The 18,427-nt window shown below is 36.4% G+C and overlaps 1 protein-coding gene across 1 annotated transcript in view; it reads left to right on the plus strand.

The window, feature by feature from the left end:
- Nucleotides 1–9,392: 9,392 nt before the first annotated feature.
- Nucleotides 9,393–18,427, plus strand: part of GABRG2 (gamma-aminobutyric acid type A receptor subunit gamma2) — a gene marked incomplete at both ends in the record, with an annotated part of 65,204 nt that continues 56,169 nt past the window's right edge. Inside the window, one exon of the mRNA XM_082063604.1 lies at nt 9,393–9,499. Coding sequence (XP_081919730.1) covers nt 9,393–9,499 — 107 coding nt within the window. The remainder of the gene's footprint in view (nt 9,500–18,427) is intronic.

Raw genomic sequence — 18,427 nt, forward strand, 5'->3', positions numbered from 1 at the left:
AGCTTTACAGTGCTGAAAAGAGTCAAATACTAAATTCCTACCATTTCTGTACTTCCTGTCACTATAGGGCCACAAAGCAGCTTCTCAAGCTTCATTTCATCTGAGAAAATACACTGGTAGGCAGTGAAGGACAAAGATGTGAGTATAAGCCTTCACAGTAGGGGAAATGTTTCTTTCAGTATACATCTAACTTACTAAGTGGTATATTTGTATGATACAGAACTATATGATTTCATTTTCCCTTGATAACACACTGTTCAAAATATATTATGAAGTTTATATTTTGGGGCAATAGGATTCTTAAAATCATAGAGAAACATTGAAACAGAAATCTGTCAACATAGGTAAAAGCTGGGATCTAGTCAGAAACTGAGATCACCACACAATCTCCATTTCAGTGGAGAAGGGATGATTCAGATCTCTCTGTTTGTTGTCACTATATGGTCCATGTCATTTACAGGCACAAAAGAGGACACTATGAGAGAATGATGCTACTCTTTAACATTTACAAAACAATCACACAAAAAAGACAAGCAGGCAAACAAACAGGAATAAAAGGAATAAAAGCCTTACAGGTCTCTTGCAGTGCCAGCAATTTGAAGACATTTCCTATGCAGTTACAGTTCTGAGTATGTTGTAAGTAATACAAGTCCAAATAACATGAAAAGTAGTAAGGTTCGGGTTTTTATTAGGAATATTTTAGTGAAAGTCATTACTTAGCAGTGGACTTTCATGTTGGAAAACTGAACTTGACAGACAGAGATGAAAAGAGTCTATAAACTTATAACATCTTTGGAAGTCACTTTTTTCCTGTCATTTTCTTTTGATCTTATAAGCAATACTCCTAATTTCCCATTACATGTTCTCCATTTGCTTTTTAACTCATATACCTCATTTCTCATTACCTTTAATATGTGTGGTTTTCCTCATTTTTTTTCTCATCTAAATAACAAAAAATGCATGCCTTTTTTTTTTTTGTGGCATCAGATATTTTCATTGCCCTTTAACCTATTAAATGAATGAATTTCTATCAGTTCTTGCAGAAAAAAAAAAAAAAAAAAAAAGATATGTAGGAGACCACCTTTTTAACTTTTGTGTTTAACAGCTGAACTGAACAATTGTCTGTTTGTTTTCGGCCCATTATTTAATTTATAAATAGCACTTTTCTATCAGCCGTAGAAAGCAACACGGAAGTGACCTCATATACATGATTGACATCAGCAAGCAGTTCCAGTGCTCTTGGATTCCTACCATATGTAGGAATTTCAAGTTATCCAAAGATAATTAATCTGTGATAAATCTCAATCATCCTTCAAAACAGAAACAGCAGCTATTCCCTTCCTCTTTCCACCAGTACATATTTGAAAAGCTGGCATCATTCATCTCAGACTAAACTGCATTTACTCAGTTTTTTCACTTTTACTTTGAAAACATTTTTCAGGCGTTCTGGCCATTCTTTCTGAACATTCTGAAATTCATCATATTTTATCAGATCCACTTCTAATTTTTAAGGTCTAACTCTATTTCCTACCATGCCCAACCCCTCTCGCCTCTGGCTTGGCATCCTTAATGAGTATAGTAAGGATTTTATTCATACAGGTCATTAATTAATATCTTTAGTAATAAAAGGTCCAGAATAAATGCCTGAAGAATCCTACTCAGTACCCACCAGCATTTTAAAAGAAAATTGTTGAAAACAACTGAGAACAAATTTCTAGAACTAAATCATATATCCCTAGTTTGCTCATGAGAATATCATACACAATATCAAAAGTCCAGAGTAAAAAATGTGCATTCCCTGCCTGCAAGCACACGTCGACTGTTACCAGGTAACATTTCCAATGTGTATTTGCACCCACTGTATTGGATGTGATCTTTCAAAATGCTGCAAGTTTGTTTACAGACATCAAAAGAGCTTAAACTGAACAGAAAACAGGGCCATATTATGAGACGACTTCTTCAGCATTATATAAAGGCAAACAACATGAACAAAAGATAAGCCCACCTTATAACTCAGACATGGAAAACAGATGTTTAATACTGTATTGATAACTATTTATACTGTCGTGTATCCTTACTCTTGCATAATTGATATAATACTTTAGAAAATTGACTGTGTTTTTCTGCAGGGGAAAAAAAAAGTTCTTTATGCCTACTACTTCCATTAATGTTTTGGAGGAAGATATCAAAATCCATTTGTAATGGTTATACAGAATGGACATAACATTCTCTTGGCAAGGCTGCCTGTAAGACTTTGCCAGCACAGGCTGCACAGCTCAGCGACTCCACACCCCCTCCTGATGTGGCCATTCCCGCTCCACTCACCTGCACAAAACCTGTGCCCAAACCTATTCTTACACAAACAGCAGGAAGATTTTCCTCACATTTACTTGGGAGGGAGATGCTGCCGTGCTGATGGAAACCGACTTTGAATCTTGCAGTCACAGGAAATACTGATACATCAAAATAGATCTGAGGATTATGTAAACTGTCTAAAGGAAATACTGAGTCTGGCATGGAAATGCAGAGCTTTTTGCTCTGTATTAGTGAACACTAAGTAAAATGTCAAATCTACATTGTATGTCAAGTCAGATTTTCTATACAAAAGGGATGACAACCACAGAAAAAGTCAATGAGGCTGGGTCTGATAGAAAGAGTGGCATGCTCTGAATGTTTGCTATAATACACATGATGGAGACAGGAGTCTTAAAATACTCTCTGATGAACAAAGTCAGGTTTTCTACTGCTTTTACTTTTAGATCTTACTTTCTTGGTATGAGAGAAAATCAGAAACAGAAAAAATATTTTTACTGAGAAAACAGTAATTACAATTGTGAAAATTGACTTCCTGAGGTTAAACTATTTTCTGTCAAGGGGTGGCCTTTTCTTGCACTGATGTGCAAAGACCTGGACTTAGATAACCATGATGTCAAAGACAGCAGTTAAACATGCTCTTAATTATCATCAAAGTTCAGGAGACTGGAGCTCGGGCTTCATTCTAAACACGCATTTCAAGTTGCTTCCTGTGGCCTCTTGTCAAGAATTTGCAGACTTTTCTCTTCTGAAAACTATATACTTATTTGTGGAAAAACTGATAAAATGCTTCTTTCTGAAAGAAGTAATCACTCCTAAGATAGCAGAGATCTTTCCTTGTGCAGAAAGCAAGTATCTGGTGTTGATGTTGTTCTTGTTGCATTATAGACTGGGGAAAACCAATAAACGAATGAACCATGTTTTTCTAGTCTATGAGAACTTTCATTCTTTCTGTGGGAATAAAACTAATATTATAGATGTGCAGAGAATAAATGAACAGATTTAGCATCTTCAAGAGTGTTACTTTTTTGGTAAGAGTAAATAAGAAAAGTTCTTAAATTTTTAATTTTCCAAAAGCATAAAAAATCATGCTTTATAAAGAACACAAAAAGACAGAACTGAACAACTAAAGGAAAAAAAGTAGGATCCTGTTCCTCACTTTATCACTCAACTATACCTTAACATAAAATAGAGCGATAGTGGACAGTGAACGTTTTCAATATAATTGCAAACTAGCCATTAGCGGTATGAAATAACTGAGTGTTGATAGTTCACTGCTATATATACAGTACTTCAGAACATTAACAAATCATTTACAGAACACATTAATCCTTCTCATTATGAGTATACGCAAATGAAAATATACTTGCTAGCATACTGGTCCATCAAATGTGCTGCTTCTTAGAGGATTTCAAGAACACCTGTTTGGCTTCATTCCAATACACATATATCCAAGTACCATAATATAGTCATTGGAAAGTATCCTTTCAAAATTATTTCCTCAAATTTCTAATGTGTCTTTCCCTTTGGCACTCAGTGCCGCTTCTGTACACATTTTATTTCTTCCTCTCTCATTACTAAATAGAGAATATATGTAGTTACACGTTTACTTATGCCATGCAGGTACTGAAAGATAACTTCCAAAAAAAGTATGCAGTGGGCTGAATGATCACTGATCATAATCGCACTTCAAAACAACTGAACTAAACTTGTCCCACTGAAAGTATGTACTATGTGACTAGGGTTCCCTCGTTCCTCCATATGAAGATTCTGGCATCATCCCAGAGGGGACAGCAGCACTGTCTCTCTGCTGTCCCTCACTTTTCACTCTCAGGAGCATAAGGAGGACAACTCTACCATTCTCCTGTCCCCCCATTCAGTGCTGGAATGCAGGATGCAGAACCTGCCTACCTGGGATGCTTTCAAAAGTCATCGGTCTTAAACTCAGAGATTTAGCAGAAGGTGTGTGGAGAAAGCTATGGTTTGAACACAGGGTTTTGACATTAGCTCTTTGTACAGTATAAACACACTCAAAATACTGTGCACAAGAAATCCTGCTAAAGAATTTGTATGAACACATATCAAAATATTGCTCCTGCAAATCATGCCTTTTTGAAACTCCTGTGGAGGAGACACTTCTCAGAGGCATTAATAAAACTGCTCAGAAAATAATCATTATTCTGCTCCTCAGAAAGCATCTTAGTGTGGTGATTTAATTACATAATAGTTCAGTGCAGTGGAAATGGGTCCTCTAGTTACTGTTCCAGGATAAGAATGCTTGCTCGGGTCAGGGCAGGGAGATGGGGAATGCAGTTTGCTGAAGGAGGTTTATGAGGAGAGAATCTTAGATGTTTACAGCACAACATCGCATTCGTCAAGTCTGTGGCTGGCAGGAGCTTGTACATCTAAGCACAGCAAGAGAGCTCTTAGCCAAAAACTTGTTTTCTTTACTGTTTTAGCGCAAGATCAAAGCATATAAACAAACACAGTATTTTGGGTTTGTGTTTTGGTTGTATTTAGGCTACCAGCTTTTTTTCTGTAAGTCAAATACTCAGAGAGTGGTTGCTTAGAATAGAAACCTGATGAAACTGTTTAAATAAAAATCTTTCTGAAAAAAAAAAATGTTCGCTTTGCATAAAAGCCTGAAATACCAGTACATATACTTAGAAAAGAATTTCCATTTTTTCATTGCTAAGCTCTAAGATAATTCTTTAAAAAATCATTTCCCAAGCAGCACAAGATTTTGACTTTTAAAATAATACAGTAGATTGAATCCTCTAAGAAATTGACTTCAGCTTGATAGATTTCTTGAAAGAATTTTTATTTTCACCTTTTTAGTCTTATTTTTTTTATTATGACAGCTCGAGTGAATAATCTGAATTCTAATAAATAGCACCAAAACAATGCTTAAATAATACTTTTTCAGTTAAATAATAAAATCCATCTGGAGTCCTACTTTGCCAATCTAGAACATCCATATTCTACACCAATGATAAGCAATTTGTCTGACTCCTTCACCCAGTATATACAAGGGAAAAATAGCAGTGAGATTCAATATTAAGAAGCGACTACTTTTAGTTATATAACAATAAACAATTAGTTTTAAGTTACATTTGCCAAAACAGACAGATCCATATTTGGATACATGGTGCACTGTAGTTCATCTACTTAGTACTGATATGAATGTAAAAATATGTGCATTTGCAGTAATGTTCAGTTAGACTTGACTAAAAAACTCTTTGAAAGGCCCAGATTCCTTGTCCATTAAGAAGTCAATAATAATCTCTAAACTATTATTTTAGTCTAGCACTATAGACATAACTTCTATTCAGTCCACCTCCATATCACTCCTTCACAAAATCTCCGTATTTTATGCACATGAATTAACAGAGAACTAGACATCTAGGTCTTCTAACTGGAAAGTCCACCTACAGTCCCTTGACTTGTCAGTAAGTAGTCAGACCTGGCAACTCCTGCTCTAGTACAGAATTTATTTATCAGTGAGATAATAAACTAATATGCTAATAGAAAAACACACACCTCCCATACACAGCCACAAAAACATATGTATACTACTAAACATACCAAACCATGAGCTACCTGTCTTCTAGGAGTTTTGGAAGACACTCATTTTTAGTTGTTTCCACTTAAAAAAAAAAATAAAAATTATACCCTTACTTATGAGCAGAAAATGTATTAGAAGATAGGCCATGGGAAAAGTGCTACATTGTATCAAATCCTAGAATGCCATCTAAGAAATGTTTTATATTGGATGTTATTTTCCTCACAAGTTCAGTATTTGTATATTTCTCCAGGGCTAGAATATGCTAGGACAATACTGGAAGAAAACAAAATGTTATCAATGTCATTACTACTACTATAAAATATATGTTTATGTATAGCTTTAAGCAAGATATTTTTGAAAACACGCAGATTCACGCAGTTCAAAATGCCTTTTTTCATAACTAGGATATTTTATTTCTGGCTAAAAGTAATTTGATAGATTTAATTTATTTTTCTTAGTACTAAAACAATGCTTGCTATGTAATTTGCAGCCTCCTAAATCATTACTAGGCAATTTAGCTACCTAGGCGTTTCCTTCTTCAGCATTTAAGAAACCGTCCCCAACCCTTAAAAAAACAGTTACCTCTTACCCAAATCTTATGCCATTTAAGAGATAGTGAAATTAGCATTTTATTTTTGTTTTTTGTCTAAAGCAACATAAGGAATTAGAAGCTGAAACAGAAAGAAGCTCCAGATTACCTGGTGATATACTGACATTGGCAGCGTCCTTTTTTCTACTTTATCTATCCTTTATAATACTTTAATTTTTTTGCATTTGCTTTTTTGCATATATCTTTTGTCTTCGTTGTTAATGTATGATGTAAAATTTGATACACAAGAAAAAACAATTTTAGAGTAAGGAAAAGCCATCTATTTTTGGGCTTAAAGATCCAGACACATCGGAAAATGAATGGCAGCTGAGAACCTCCTTGTAAATGGATAAGCTGTCTGCCAAAGTACAGTAAGATACTCTTGGGAATGTTATTCTGGTCTGATATAGAATGCATGTTTTTGGAACAATCACTTCTGTGTTCAGTTATTCTTCATAAGACATTTTTTCCATAAAAAACTGTTAAGTCATTTCTTGTGAAGATACCACATTTGAGCTCAGGGGCAAATTACTATGTGGGATTGGTTTATCACACAAAAAGTGTCAGGAAAACATTTCACACTCGGCAGTGTTCTCATATAAATTTGGTCCTTTGTGATAATTTATTATGACGGAATTCTAAAACATCACTGTCTGATCTGAGCTTGTGGGCACAAGAAGCAGAACTCTGTGCTTCAAAGACAACACGTGTTCAAATAGAAAACAGCCTATTAGGTTTTCGTTTTCTGTAGCAATTTTATCTGCTACAGGTAAACAACTTTTTTTCCCAGCAAATGTTATCATCATAAACAGAGATTATAATATTAAAACGTATTAAGCATAAAACCTGGTTTTGCTTTCTTTTCCTTCAGGCCAAGGTTGCAAAGGACTGCAAGGACAATTTCATATTTGAAATTATCTACAGTCAAAATTGCTACTACTTGAATATTGATGGATAAGTTTTATGTATTGTGGTCAAGTATTTCGATATCTAAATGATGTTAGCTGTGATATCTACCATCTAGGAACACTGAAAAACTGACCATATCAGAGATTGAAGGCCCTAATTCCCACTACCTTAGTGCCCAAATGTCAACTGCACACATCAGAAAATAAAATTAAGTATATCTGAAATGAAAAATTGATCATAAAATGATGACATAAGTTTTTAATACACAGAACAAACTACATAATCTTCAGTGTATACTTGTCCATCAACTCCCATTGATATCCAGTTAACAATGTGAATAGAAGGTGCAGCTAATAAAATACTTACAGGACTAATATTATTAATGGGCTATTATAGTTAAATATGTCATGTTTGGAAACAAAATTTGTTTGATGGCTGAAGGCTGGATGTGGGGTGTTTTTTGAGAATCTGCGACAGCAACTACTTTATCCATTTTTGATGGATAAATTTCATTCTGCATTTGGACATTGATATTTACCAGATTGGCCTGAGTATTGGCAGGTTTGAGCAGGATCCAGACATCAAATTTGGTTCAGACTAGACTCAGTCCAGAGGGAATTTTTGATGCTTTTATTCTATTAGGAGCATTTCATTTTCTCTCCATTTAAGTGTTCTTTAGAAGAATTATTTCTTTATTTCCCCCTTGAGTTTTAGAAAAGATGGGCTTGGAACTGAAACAGTGTCAGCTCACATGTCCCAGCTCCTGGTAATTATGTTTGCGCATCAATCCCACAGTTTATAAACAGCATTGGGGAGGCTTGATGCTATCTATATTTGCTTTGGTTTTAAGCAGAAAAAATTGGGGAAATAAAAAATTGGTTACTGTAGGTCATGGTGCAAGTATCTATTTTAGACTGAGGTGTTCTTACTTCGGGAAATCATGAGATTCCCTGAATTTTTACTTCACTAGGAGCTGCTAAAGTACAATTTTGGACTAAGGAATTTGGGATTTTGGTTCCAAAATTTGGCTACATCCAGCTTTTATAGCCATCTAGTGCTTCCCCCCTGGCCAGGAAGTATTTCCTGTGTCTGTGTAGCCTGGTTACATTAGGGGGAGGGGAGATAAAAACCTTGCATGTTCCCCCTAATTCTATCACACTCTAAATCACCTCATTCATACTGACTCCACCAATGCTGCTTTCCCCATTTCCTGAGTTACTTAGCAACAACCATCCCTCCCTTTTCCACTCCCCCATCCATCCTTTCATTTTTTTTTTTCCTTTGCAATCACGATTTCCAGGCTGTTTAGAAAAATGAGGATGCTCAGCAGCACAGGGCAAGCTTTTCCTTCCAACCTCCCTTTTTATGCCTGCCAAATCCTTCTTGCCTCCCAAATGAAAAGCAAGGCTGCCTGCATATGTGTAATCAAAGGTTAAAAAGCACCCCGGCTGACACCACGCATGTGTTAATCTGTGCTGCAGCAGAGTGCATCATTTCCACTTTGACCTCAGAGTTAATCTGCATTCAGGCAGAAGATCCATAGCTTTATTCTTTTTCTTTTTTTTTTTTTTCTTTTTTTCTCTCCTCTCATTTGTTCTTTCTATTGCTTTATCGGGTTTTGTTGCATGTGTGTGAGTGGTTCTGTAAATGTGTGCATGTACTTCTCCTTTCCTTGACTGTTTTTATTCTCCGAGTGTCTGCGGTTTTGTTGGTTTGGGGTTTTTTCCTTTGTTTTTTTTCCTCTCCCAATTATATTATTCCCCTAGATTTGGAAGCTGCTGCCTGCTGCCTGAGCTGACGTTTCTGATTATATCTGCAAAGGGCTTGTGCAGATCTAATTTCTGTCCCCCTGCATATTAATTCCCGCAGCTGGGCGCAATGTATCATCCCACTGACGGGACCTGGTAGGGAGGGGGGGAGAACCACTACCAAAAAAAATTAAAGAAGGAGACGGATCCATCTGCAACCCAGAGGAAAGGGGAAAAAAAACTAGTGGGGGGGGTTGGAGAAAAAGAGATGATTCCTCCAAATCCGACAAGCCTGGGGAGCACTGCATTCTTGAATCCTGCATTTTCTCTCAAAATGATGGTGTGGGCACTTCTGTTCCTCTCTCTCATCCAGTGGTAAGATGTGCTTTCTGATTCTGTTTGGGGGGGTGGGGGGTGAGGGAGGGCTGGGGGGCGAAGAATCTGTTTGCAAATTTGCAGAGCTGCGGTGAGAATGCCGGAGGTTTGGATGGTGGCATTACATTCACCTATCTCCTAGCTGCTGAGATCTTACAATGTTTTATTTCTCTTACATCGTTGTCGCTCTGAAATGGACAGGGAGGATGAGCAGCGGGTGTGTATGATGGTGGTACATGCCGGGCGTTTCACAGAATTTGATGCCATATTAATGAAGCCTTTTATCTCTGAATTATTGTTTGCTACAGTGCATGGAGTTATAGTACAGCTGTGTTTTGTGGGCAGAATGTCAGTGCATTCGCGCTTGTTTTCACCTCAGCAGCCACATCATGGCTGTGCCCGGGCTACGGGCTCCCCGGTGCCTGAGGTTTGTTCCTCTGTCGGAGCCAGGGAAGGATCAAGGACCAAGGACGGGGCTGCAGGTCCCTGCATAAGGAGGCAGCGAGCTGCTGCCTGCATTTCCCAGCTACCGAAATGCTTTTAATGCCGATGGAACAAGCAAAGGGATGCAATAGTGTTCGCTGAACATACGAGATGAATGTTTACAATGGCATTTAGCCCACCTCATAGACACATGTGCTGTTTGAAGACAACCTGTGCATGCTGCGTATGTGTATTGTATTTATAAATGCAAAGAGCTAAAAATCTTAACAGCAAAGGAGGAAGGAGTTTGTATGTGGATGAGTAGAAAGTGGAGGGGAGGAGTGAGTATTGCTGCAGTGCCAAGCATTACGCTGAACCAGACATTCCTGCAAAAATTTGTGGACTGTGCATTTAACAGGTTAGATGAGAAAGTAGCACTGCATTGCAAAGTACCTGGCCTGGCCTTTGGGAACAGCCCCTTCTCACAGCTGCATAAGCCCTGTTGTCATTGATCCATTAAAGAAGTTAGTGCCCACTCTCTTTTCTACTATTAGTGCTGTATGCATCCAGCTCCTCATTTAAATTCACCTTCTTTATCTCCCGTTCTTTTACCTGGGCACTACCCTACTCAAAAGCGGGCTCTGTTTGCCTTTTTGATTGTTTGTTTAAGAAAAATCAGACACTGAAGCTGCAGTGGTAGGATTTTAGTTCTAGGCAAAATAAAAGGCAAAAATTATTGGCCAAGGAAATGAAAAGTTGCTGGGTTTTAGAGTAACTTTCTTCTTACAAAAAAAAAGCACTCTGAAGAATTCCTGTGAAAAGAAACTTAAAATGGTTGAAAATGGAGTAGAAAGTGAAATAAAATTTGGTGTACCTACCATGAGGCTTTGTTATTGGGAGTACGACATGTAAGGTATCTCAGATTCTTACAGAATAATTTCACATTACTATGTGAAAACAGTGATGGAAAATGAGCTTTTAAAGGATTTCATGAACACAGAGTCTCAGATTATTTTGACATAAAACTTCCACTAAAATAATCCCAGATATCTATCTGAACACGCTTCCTTCTTTTCACTCATCTTTCAGAATAACATACCCTGAGAAGAATTTTGCCTAAATTATTTCGTAAGTTTTAAAATAAACTCTTCATAATACAAATTAAAGTTTTATCTCAGCAAAAGGTTCTGTTTTCTCTTCAGAGCCATCTCATGGCCAAGATGGTTTCCTGACAGCTTCCTGACTTCACACTTTCAAAGAATAAATAATAGACAGAGAAACAATATTAAAAAGCTACAAGTAAAGGTGAAAGTTATCCTTACTGCTTTATAAAAATATTTTAAATGAGTCAACCTGAAAATATTATTTTAATTCTAATAATCAGGACACTTTTCTCCACCTGTTGTGGAAGAAACCTTACTATTAGCTTTGGAAACTCATGAATCAAGACAGAGTTATAAAAGTTAAACTTGGATACTGTTTAATTATAGCCAGGATGAAAGTTTTTCTTTGTTAAAAACCCATCAAACACTTCAGAAGGAGGGAATATCATTGTACTATGTGTCACCTGTCTCAGACACTGAATTCTTAAAGGCCAATGCGTAACTCCATGTTATGCATATGAATAAAGGTGTTGACATCAATCAGAATACACACAAAAGTTTAACTATTTGCAGAATCTGATCAAAGTAATTGAACACACGAAAACTGATTACCAATACTGTGCAGAAATTTTCCCCCATTAATAAAAAAATTATTATGTAGAGAAAAATAATTGTTGCACAATTATTGATATTTAGAAGAATAGAGAAAGAAGAGGAAAGTTAAGGCATCATTCAGGTATTAATGAAAGCAGCTAAAATTTTGGCATTGACTTCAGCAAACCATGATTTGAATGAACGAAGAACCAATGACCTATTACAGCACTGCAGGATTCTACTTGGACAGTAATTTTATGTCTCAGTTTTATTACATGCACACAGTACACCCTTACAATTGTGCACACTAACGTTTTAGGAAGTGCTTTCTTCAAATTTGATTTTTGACATTCAGAACTGCACTGCAAACTTCTTGCATAAAGTTCCCCATCATCTTCTGTGTCAGACTAGTGTAACAGCTTTGTGCAGTCCCTCAGACTGACTGACGCCGTGTTTCAGTGAAAATGAATCAAACCAAGCCCCAGATTTCTGAAAACTATTCATCAAAATCTTGGGGTTTAGAAACATTTTAAAAATGTAAATAAAATAGTTTAATATTTGCACACCTCAATATGAAGTTTAATTGAAACTATTTTTTTTATTACACTTATAGATTTAAAGCTATACTCTGCACGCTATTTACATACAGGTTGTATTAGTTAGTTTTGCATAGTCATTAGCTTTACAAATTGTCAGCAAAAATCACATGAAAACAGTGCAAAGTAATGTCCAGATGTCAAATTCTGGACACTAGCTGCTTTTATTTTTTTACTCATTAGTGCCCAAGTAGTGTCATGGCAATGTTTTTATGATGCAACTAGACACCTAAAACTGGAAACTATCAAGACTGATCAGAAAAAAGCATAAATAAAGCAATCACTTTAGCACCAAAAGAGTTTGGTGCATATGTGAATATATGTATCTTCACTAGTAAATTACTGAATGTGGGAGTAAATAGTTTTTTTTTTTTTCTTGTAAAGCACTATCAGTGTCAGTCGGGTTCTTGCACCGTGTGATAAGTGATAGAATAACAATGATGAAAAGGGGTAAAGGGGTAAACTACGGTAAAGGTTGTTAACATCAGTTTGGTATTAATCCTGCAGCTATAGTTATTAGTACATTCGCTTTCAATAGTTTCACACAGTGTATAGCACTAATATTAAGTCAGAGGCCCCATTGAAGTCACTTGGAGTGTTATTGGAATAAGGAGTTGCTCAGCAAGAGACAATTGCTCAACTAACAAGGAATGGTCCCCTTTAAAGAAGTATCATAATAGGAGATGTGAATCTAGGTGCTTTAAATGATGACTTTATCCTTTTCTATGATACTATGTAACTGAATATTTAGTGCTGATTGCCCTATATGCCACAGTCTTTGTTTCAGCAGGGCTGAGGCTCCATGGACACAGGACCTGCCCTCTACCTGGTCAGGGTTAGCAAGGCCAGTGACACTGCCTCTGAGTTTCCCAGCTGGAATGCTGGGACACAAACTTGGAACAACTACTATTGGAAAAAAGAGACTAAAAATCCAGTGATCTAAAGTAGATTTGAACAATTTAAAAAAAAATATCACCATCTCATAATTAATAACTTGATGGGGCAAAAAAGATTACAGACACTGTTTCCTTACTTGCAAGCATATAATAATTCAGAGATGTGAATTAAGCCTTTTAACTAACTTCTGCTTTAATGACTATACCACCTAACCATAATCTGCATGACAAAATCCATGTATTCCAAAATACTCCAACGACTACGCAAAGTCTTTCAGAAAGCCTGAATCCTCGAAAATCTGAGAAGTGAAATTTGTTGATACAAAACTCTAAAAACTAACTACAGTAAAAATAGCTGAGGAAATGAATCTACACTTTGAAGTTAGCATTTCCCATATGATTCATATTAGATGTCTTCTTCATGGCTATCCAAATCATGCTTTTTGGTCTTAAGTTTAATTCGTTCTCGATTAGTGCTGATCTGGAAAAAAACCTGATTGATTTGGATTGTGGTCACATTGTTTTCATTTTTATGCTACACTTGCTCTGTTGGTATAAGTCAAGAAATTCTGTAACAGTTGCACAAAAATTTAAATGGGAAGTAGTCTTCAACAGAAGTGAACAAGTGAAGGGAAAAGAAGCAAATGTCTGGTCAAAGGAAACTCATCCCAAGTCCCAGTCCCAGTACAATTAAATTCTTATATACTTATGTAATGACCACCACTTTCTCCAGCAAATAACTGAATTGTGATTTGAAACCATGACTTATTAAAGGATTAGATAAAGCACTAAAGAGACAGGTGAGCAATAACAGATGAACATGCTCATAGGAAGGTTGATTTTTTTTTCATATTCTGCCTCTTATACCTGTTGAGAGTATATTTGTACTGTACGTGATCCATACACTACCTTCAAGAGTCACATTCAAGTATCTCCAAAGCAGAGGTAGCTCTAAGGTCCATACCTCTGGGTGGCTGTGTCCTGTACTGGGGGCTGCACTGGCTCATTTGAAGCCAGCTTTGTACCCCATAGCCTTTGCCTTGTTATGTTCAACTACTCTACCTATTAAAGTTCTGTATATTCCTAGATATAAAGATTCTATTAGGGTGATCATTAGATTTCTTTTAAACATTCATCAGAATAACTAGAGTGTACTGTGGCTCTCTATTTCATTGGTACAGCCTGAACTGCTGCTTTACAAACTATTGTACCTGCAGCCCCACTCACAGCCGTATACAGAAAAAGAGGTAGATTATCTGAGAGTGGCAGTGAAGAATACAATGCTAGCTGGAGGATTGCTTCATATGGATTCAGGCTTAGAAGATATACACGTAAAAAAAATAGTTGGCATAGGGATGGTAGAGCTGAAGTTTTTTTTAAAATGCTCATGCTTCATAGCCTATCTAGTATTGTACTTTTTTAATAGACATTTATTGCCAAATAAATTCACTTTAACACAGATGGTAATGTTTGATTGTTCATTTTCCCAGCTATGTCTACTAAGAAATCAACATCTTATCCTATACCTAATGAAAATCTCCGCAGTTTTAGGACTCTCCTCACATGACAGGCCTAGTTTTATCCTCTCAGTAATCTCCATCCCACTGAAGTCAGTCTGTTGGTGAGGGAAAAGTCAGGACCTATACAGTGTAAATTCTTACAGGCAGTTATGTGTTCATAAGCAAGAAGTAGGAAGGAACCCAAAGTTGAATTGTAACTCAGTAAGAATCTTTAAGAAGTGTTTCTTACACTGCATAATGCTTTTACTTTTTGCAGAAAGCTCTCAACACACATTCCAGCTAGGCTATTTGCAACACCTCTAACCACTTTTTTCTTCGTTTCTTCTTTTTTATTCTGTATAGAAGATCAGGTTAAACTTTACACACTACTTCAGCCCGCAGACTGTAATGTAAATTGATCTTAAGTGGCACATAGGTTTTGTCCTGGCCCTCTGGACTTAAAGGAATTTCCCCATTCAAGATCATGGCTTGTTTTCTGTGAATGGAACAAGAGCTAGGGAGACTTCGTGGCAGTAAAGGAGACATTTATTTACCTCTTTTTAGAAAAGATATGACATCTGACAATAGAAATAGAAATCCAGGTAACTTCACTGGAAGTAGAGTTATGCTTCTGGGCTCAAAGGTGGGAGCTGTTTACTTAGAACAAGAAACATTCTTTATAAGAAGACGACTTCAAAAAGTACCATGTGTAAATTGCAGAAAAAAATGGTTATTCACCATAGTCAGGTAAGTATAATTATTATTAGGTAAGGACAGACCCATTTCATAGAATAAGACTAAAAATGAACTTGTTGAGCACTAATGAAATTAGGGACTACGACTGCCCCTAGCAAATATATCCAAAGCACAAAAACTGGGATGAAGAGTTATTTTAGCTGAAGGAAAGATGAGAAAGAAACAGCATAAATTGTCTATCGGTGACTTCCGATGACTTAAAACTGTTTCAGCATTCACTGTATGCTTCCTTTTGATACTGGGTTATGGCCCAAGTGATCTTGAAACTAATAAGAAGCATACCATGAGAATGAGAATTCACCTAGTGTGTACACCTATAGAGGCGTATTGTCTACACAAGCATGTAATTTAGGTGAGCTCCTGGCTCAGAATAGCTCTGGTGCAATAAGTAGGAGCTTTCTTGTTGTTTAAATTGGGCCCAGTTTTCCATTTGCAATGCCCAGAAGTAACCTGCTTGTTCGATTATTCCAATTAAGAGAAATTCAGCTTTGCATTAAGCCAGAAGCTGAAGAAAACAGCGTTTAATTTTATCTTTAGAAATAAGAAAATAATGTTACTTGTCATATGAAGTGGTTAGAAATTCATTTATATCAGAATGTGTAACCATCTCCTTCAATGTGAGAAATTTACAAAATACTTTTTTTTTCATCCATATGAATAAAGAGTGGGAATATATTTTCACAAGTCCCAGCACCTGCCAACTGGCTGAGACAAACTGAGGTAAAAGAGGGGCGAAGGTGGTAGGTTGAAGAAAGCTATTGAGAGAACAGTGAGGATTACAGCTAGTTTGATTCTGGGCTATTTGTATAGTTGTGACAGGAAATTAATATGTGAGTCTTGTATTGGGTATTCAGTCTGCCACACAGTGATATCCTCTTCTTTATATAACAGGGTAATATTTTTAACACAACTACTGTCAAAAAAAGGAGGCTTTAATGCTGCTGAAAACCAGCAGTGACTGTAGAAGCAGAAGAGAAACGTAGCAAACATCTTCCCATGTAAATGACTACTCAGCTGCGTAATGCTTTTTCATCTGGTGTCCTAAGCAACATGGAAAAAGTTAACTGCAAAAGTACTACTTGTTTTCTTCTATATAAAGGGCATAGGGTACCAAATGAAATTTTCATTGGCTGCCTGAAAACTTACAAAAATGTTTTGTTTTTCTAATCAGTGAGGTAATGCAGAGCCCAGAGATTTATATAGATTCAAAAAGCACAAAAATACTCAAAGTCCATTAATCTCAGTGGTGACATTTCTTTACAGGAAATCTCTAGGTGCATGCTTCTGGAAGTGAAGAGATTTTACTAGGGAAGCATCATTATATTAATGCTCTGATCTTTTGCTCTTAGCTTCTGCTGTTGGCATCTGCCAGATGCAAAATACAAGGCACAATAGATAGCTGATGTGACCCAGAGTAATCATCACATTATGATAACGGCAGTGTGATAGCAGGTAATAGAACTTCAGTAATTTATACAAGAATCTCTATGCAACAAATTATTATCATTAAGGAAGAAAACCACTAATGTGTAAGGCAGATTTTCTTATCTACAGGATCAGTTCTATTTTTTCAGATCTAGTGGAAAGACATTTCACACATATTCTGTAAAGTACAACACTATGCGTAGGCCTAGCTGTGAAATCTGGCCATTGTATATGAAACTAAATATTAGTCTTACAAGATAGAACTTTCATCTGTTCACAGCCAGCCAGCACAACATTAAAGAAACAGCATTTTTACAAAACCCCAGACAATTTATACAGATTACCAGAAATAAAACATCGATATACAGAAAACAAACAATTTATAAGGAATGAAAGGTCATAATGAGCATTTAAAAGGAATGGAACGAGAAGAAGATGTCTACTTTTTATGCTTGCATTATTTCTTTCCAAATGCTGCAGGCAATCATGTATGAAATTGTATTTTTTACTGAATGTCATCTTGGACTTTGTTGTGAACCCTTAAGAGGAAAGGCTAGCCTTCTTCTGAGCTATTTATCATCTTAAGCTTTTTGAATGCTCCATGTTCTACAGAAAAATACCTATTGTTCTATACATTGATGAGAAATGTATCTTAAAGAGGATCTCATGCATACTCGAAATAAAATTCTGACAGCATTCCCTGAAACGCAGTGGGTTATACGAGAAAATGAATGTTTTCATTCAATTGTGATTCGATGTTATATTGTGTAACACAACCAGCATGTCCTGGTCATATGAAGCTTTTGTTAATCTGTAGTAAGATATCTTCTGATCTAAATAGAAACCTGCCTGCTGTGACAGATTGAGGATTATCTACTGAATTCCACTTCCATTTAATTCCCTTAGATTATTTTTCAAGAGACAGAAAAAGAAATAGAAGGAGAAATAATGAGAAAAAGAAAAAATAAGAATAATTAGTAGTAATAAGATAATGCTAGAAAGCACTACTAAACTAATCAATATATTGTTGAATATATTATTAAGTGATAACACACTTCTGGGACTTACTGATCCATGTAGATGTTTGATAGAGCTGGAGGAAGCGTGTCACCAATCCAGAATGAATTATAATGGTCAGATATAAAGAGATCAGTCATCTCTTGGCCATTTTGTGTGCATCCTATGAAAGGGTGATATAGGATGAACTCTGCTTTTCCCCTCCAAAAGCTGATGAAGACACAAAAGACTTCACACTGTAGATTAACACTAAAGAGGTTTCAATCAGATGTACAGCAGAGACTGATGCAGGAAAGGAGAACAGTTCATCGAGGCATCTGCAACCAACTTTCCCGTTCTGCTATCCTAAACAACATATCTGGTTTCTACTTTTATAGGCCTAAGAGCCATTCTTCCAAAATTTAGGCACTCAAAATGCCTCTGTGTGCAGAAAAGTAATCACCTAATTCCCCCGAACCCCAATAGTATAATTCTATATGCTGATGTGTAATATTTTCAAAACAATTGTGAAACATTTCCCAAACAGATACCACACCAAAGACAGACAAGCACACAAATGTCCATGAATGAAGAATGCTACCAAATAATTGATATATAATTAAAATTACAGTCTGCTTGA

The sequence above is a fragment of the Streptopelia decaocto genome (genome assembly GCF_964273445.1).
Source record: "Streptopelia decaocto genome assembly, chromosome: 12".
NCBI classification, from domain to species: Eukaryota; Metazoa; Chordata; class Aves; order Columbiformes; family Columbidae; genus Streptopelia; species Streptopelia decaocto.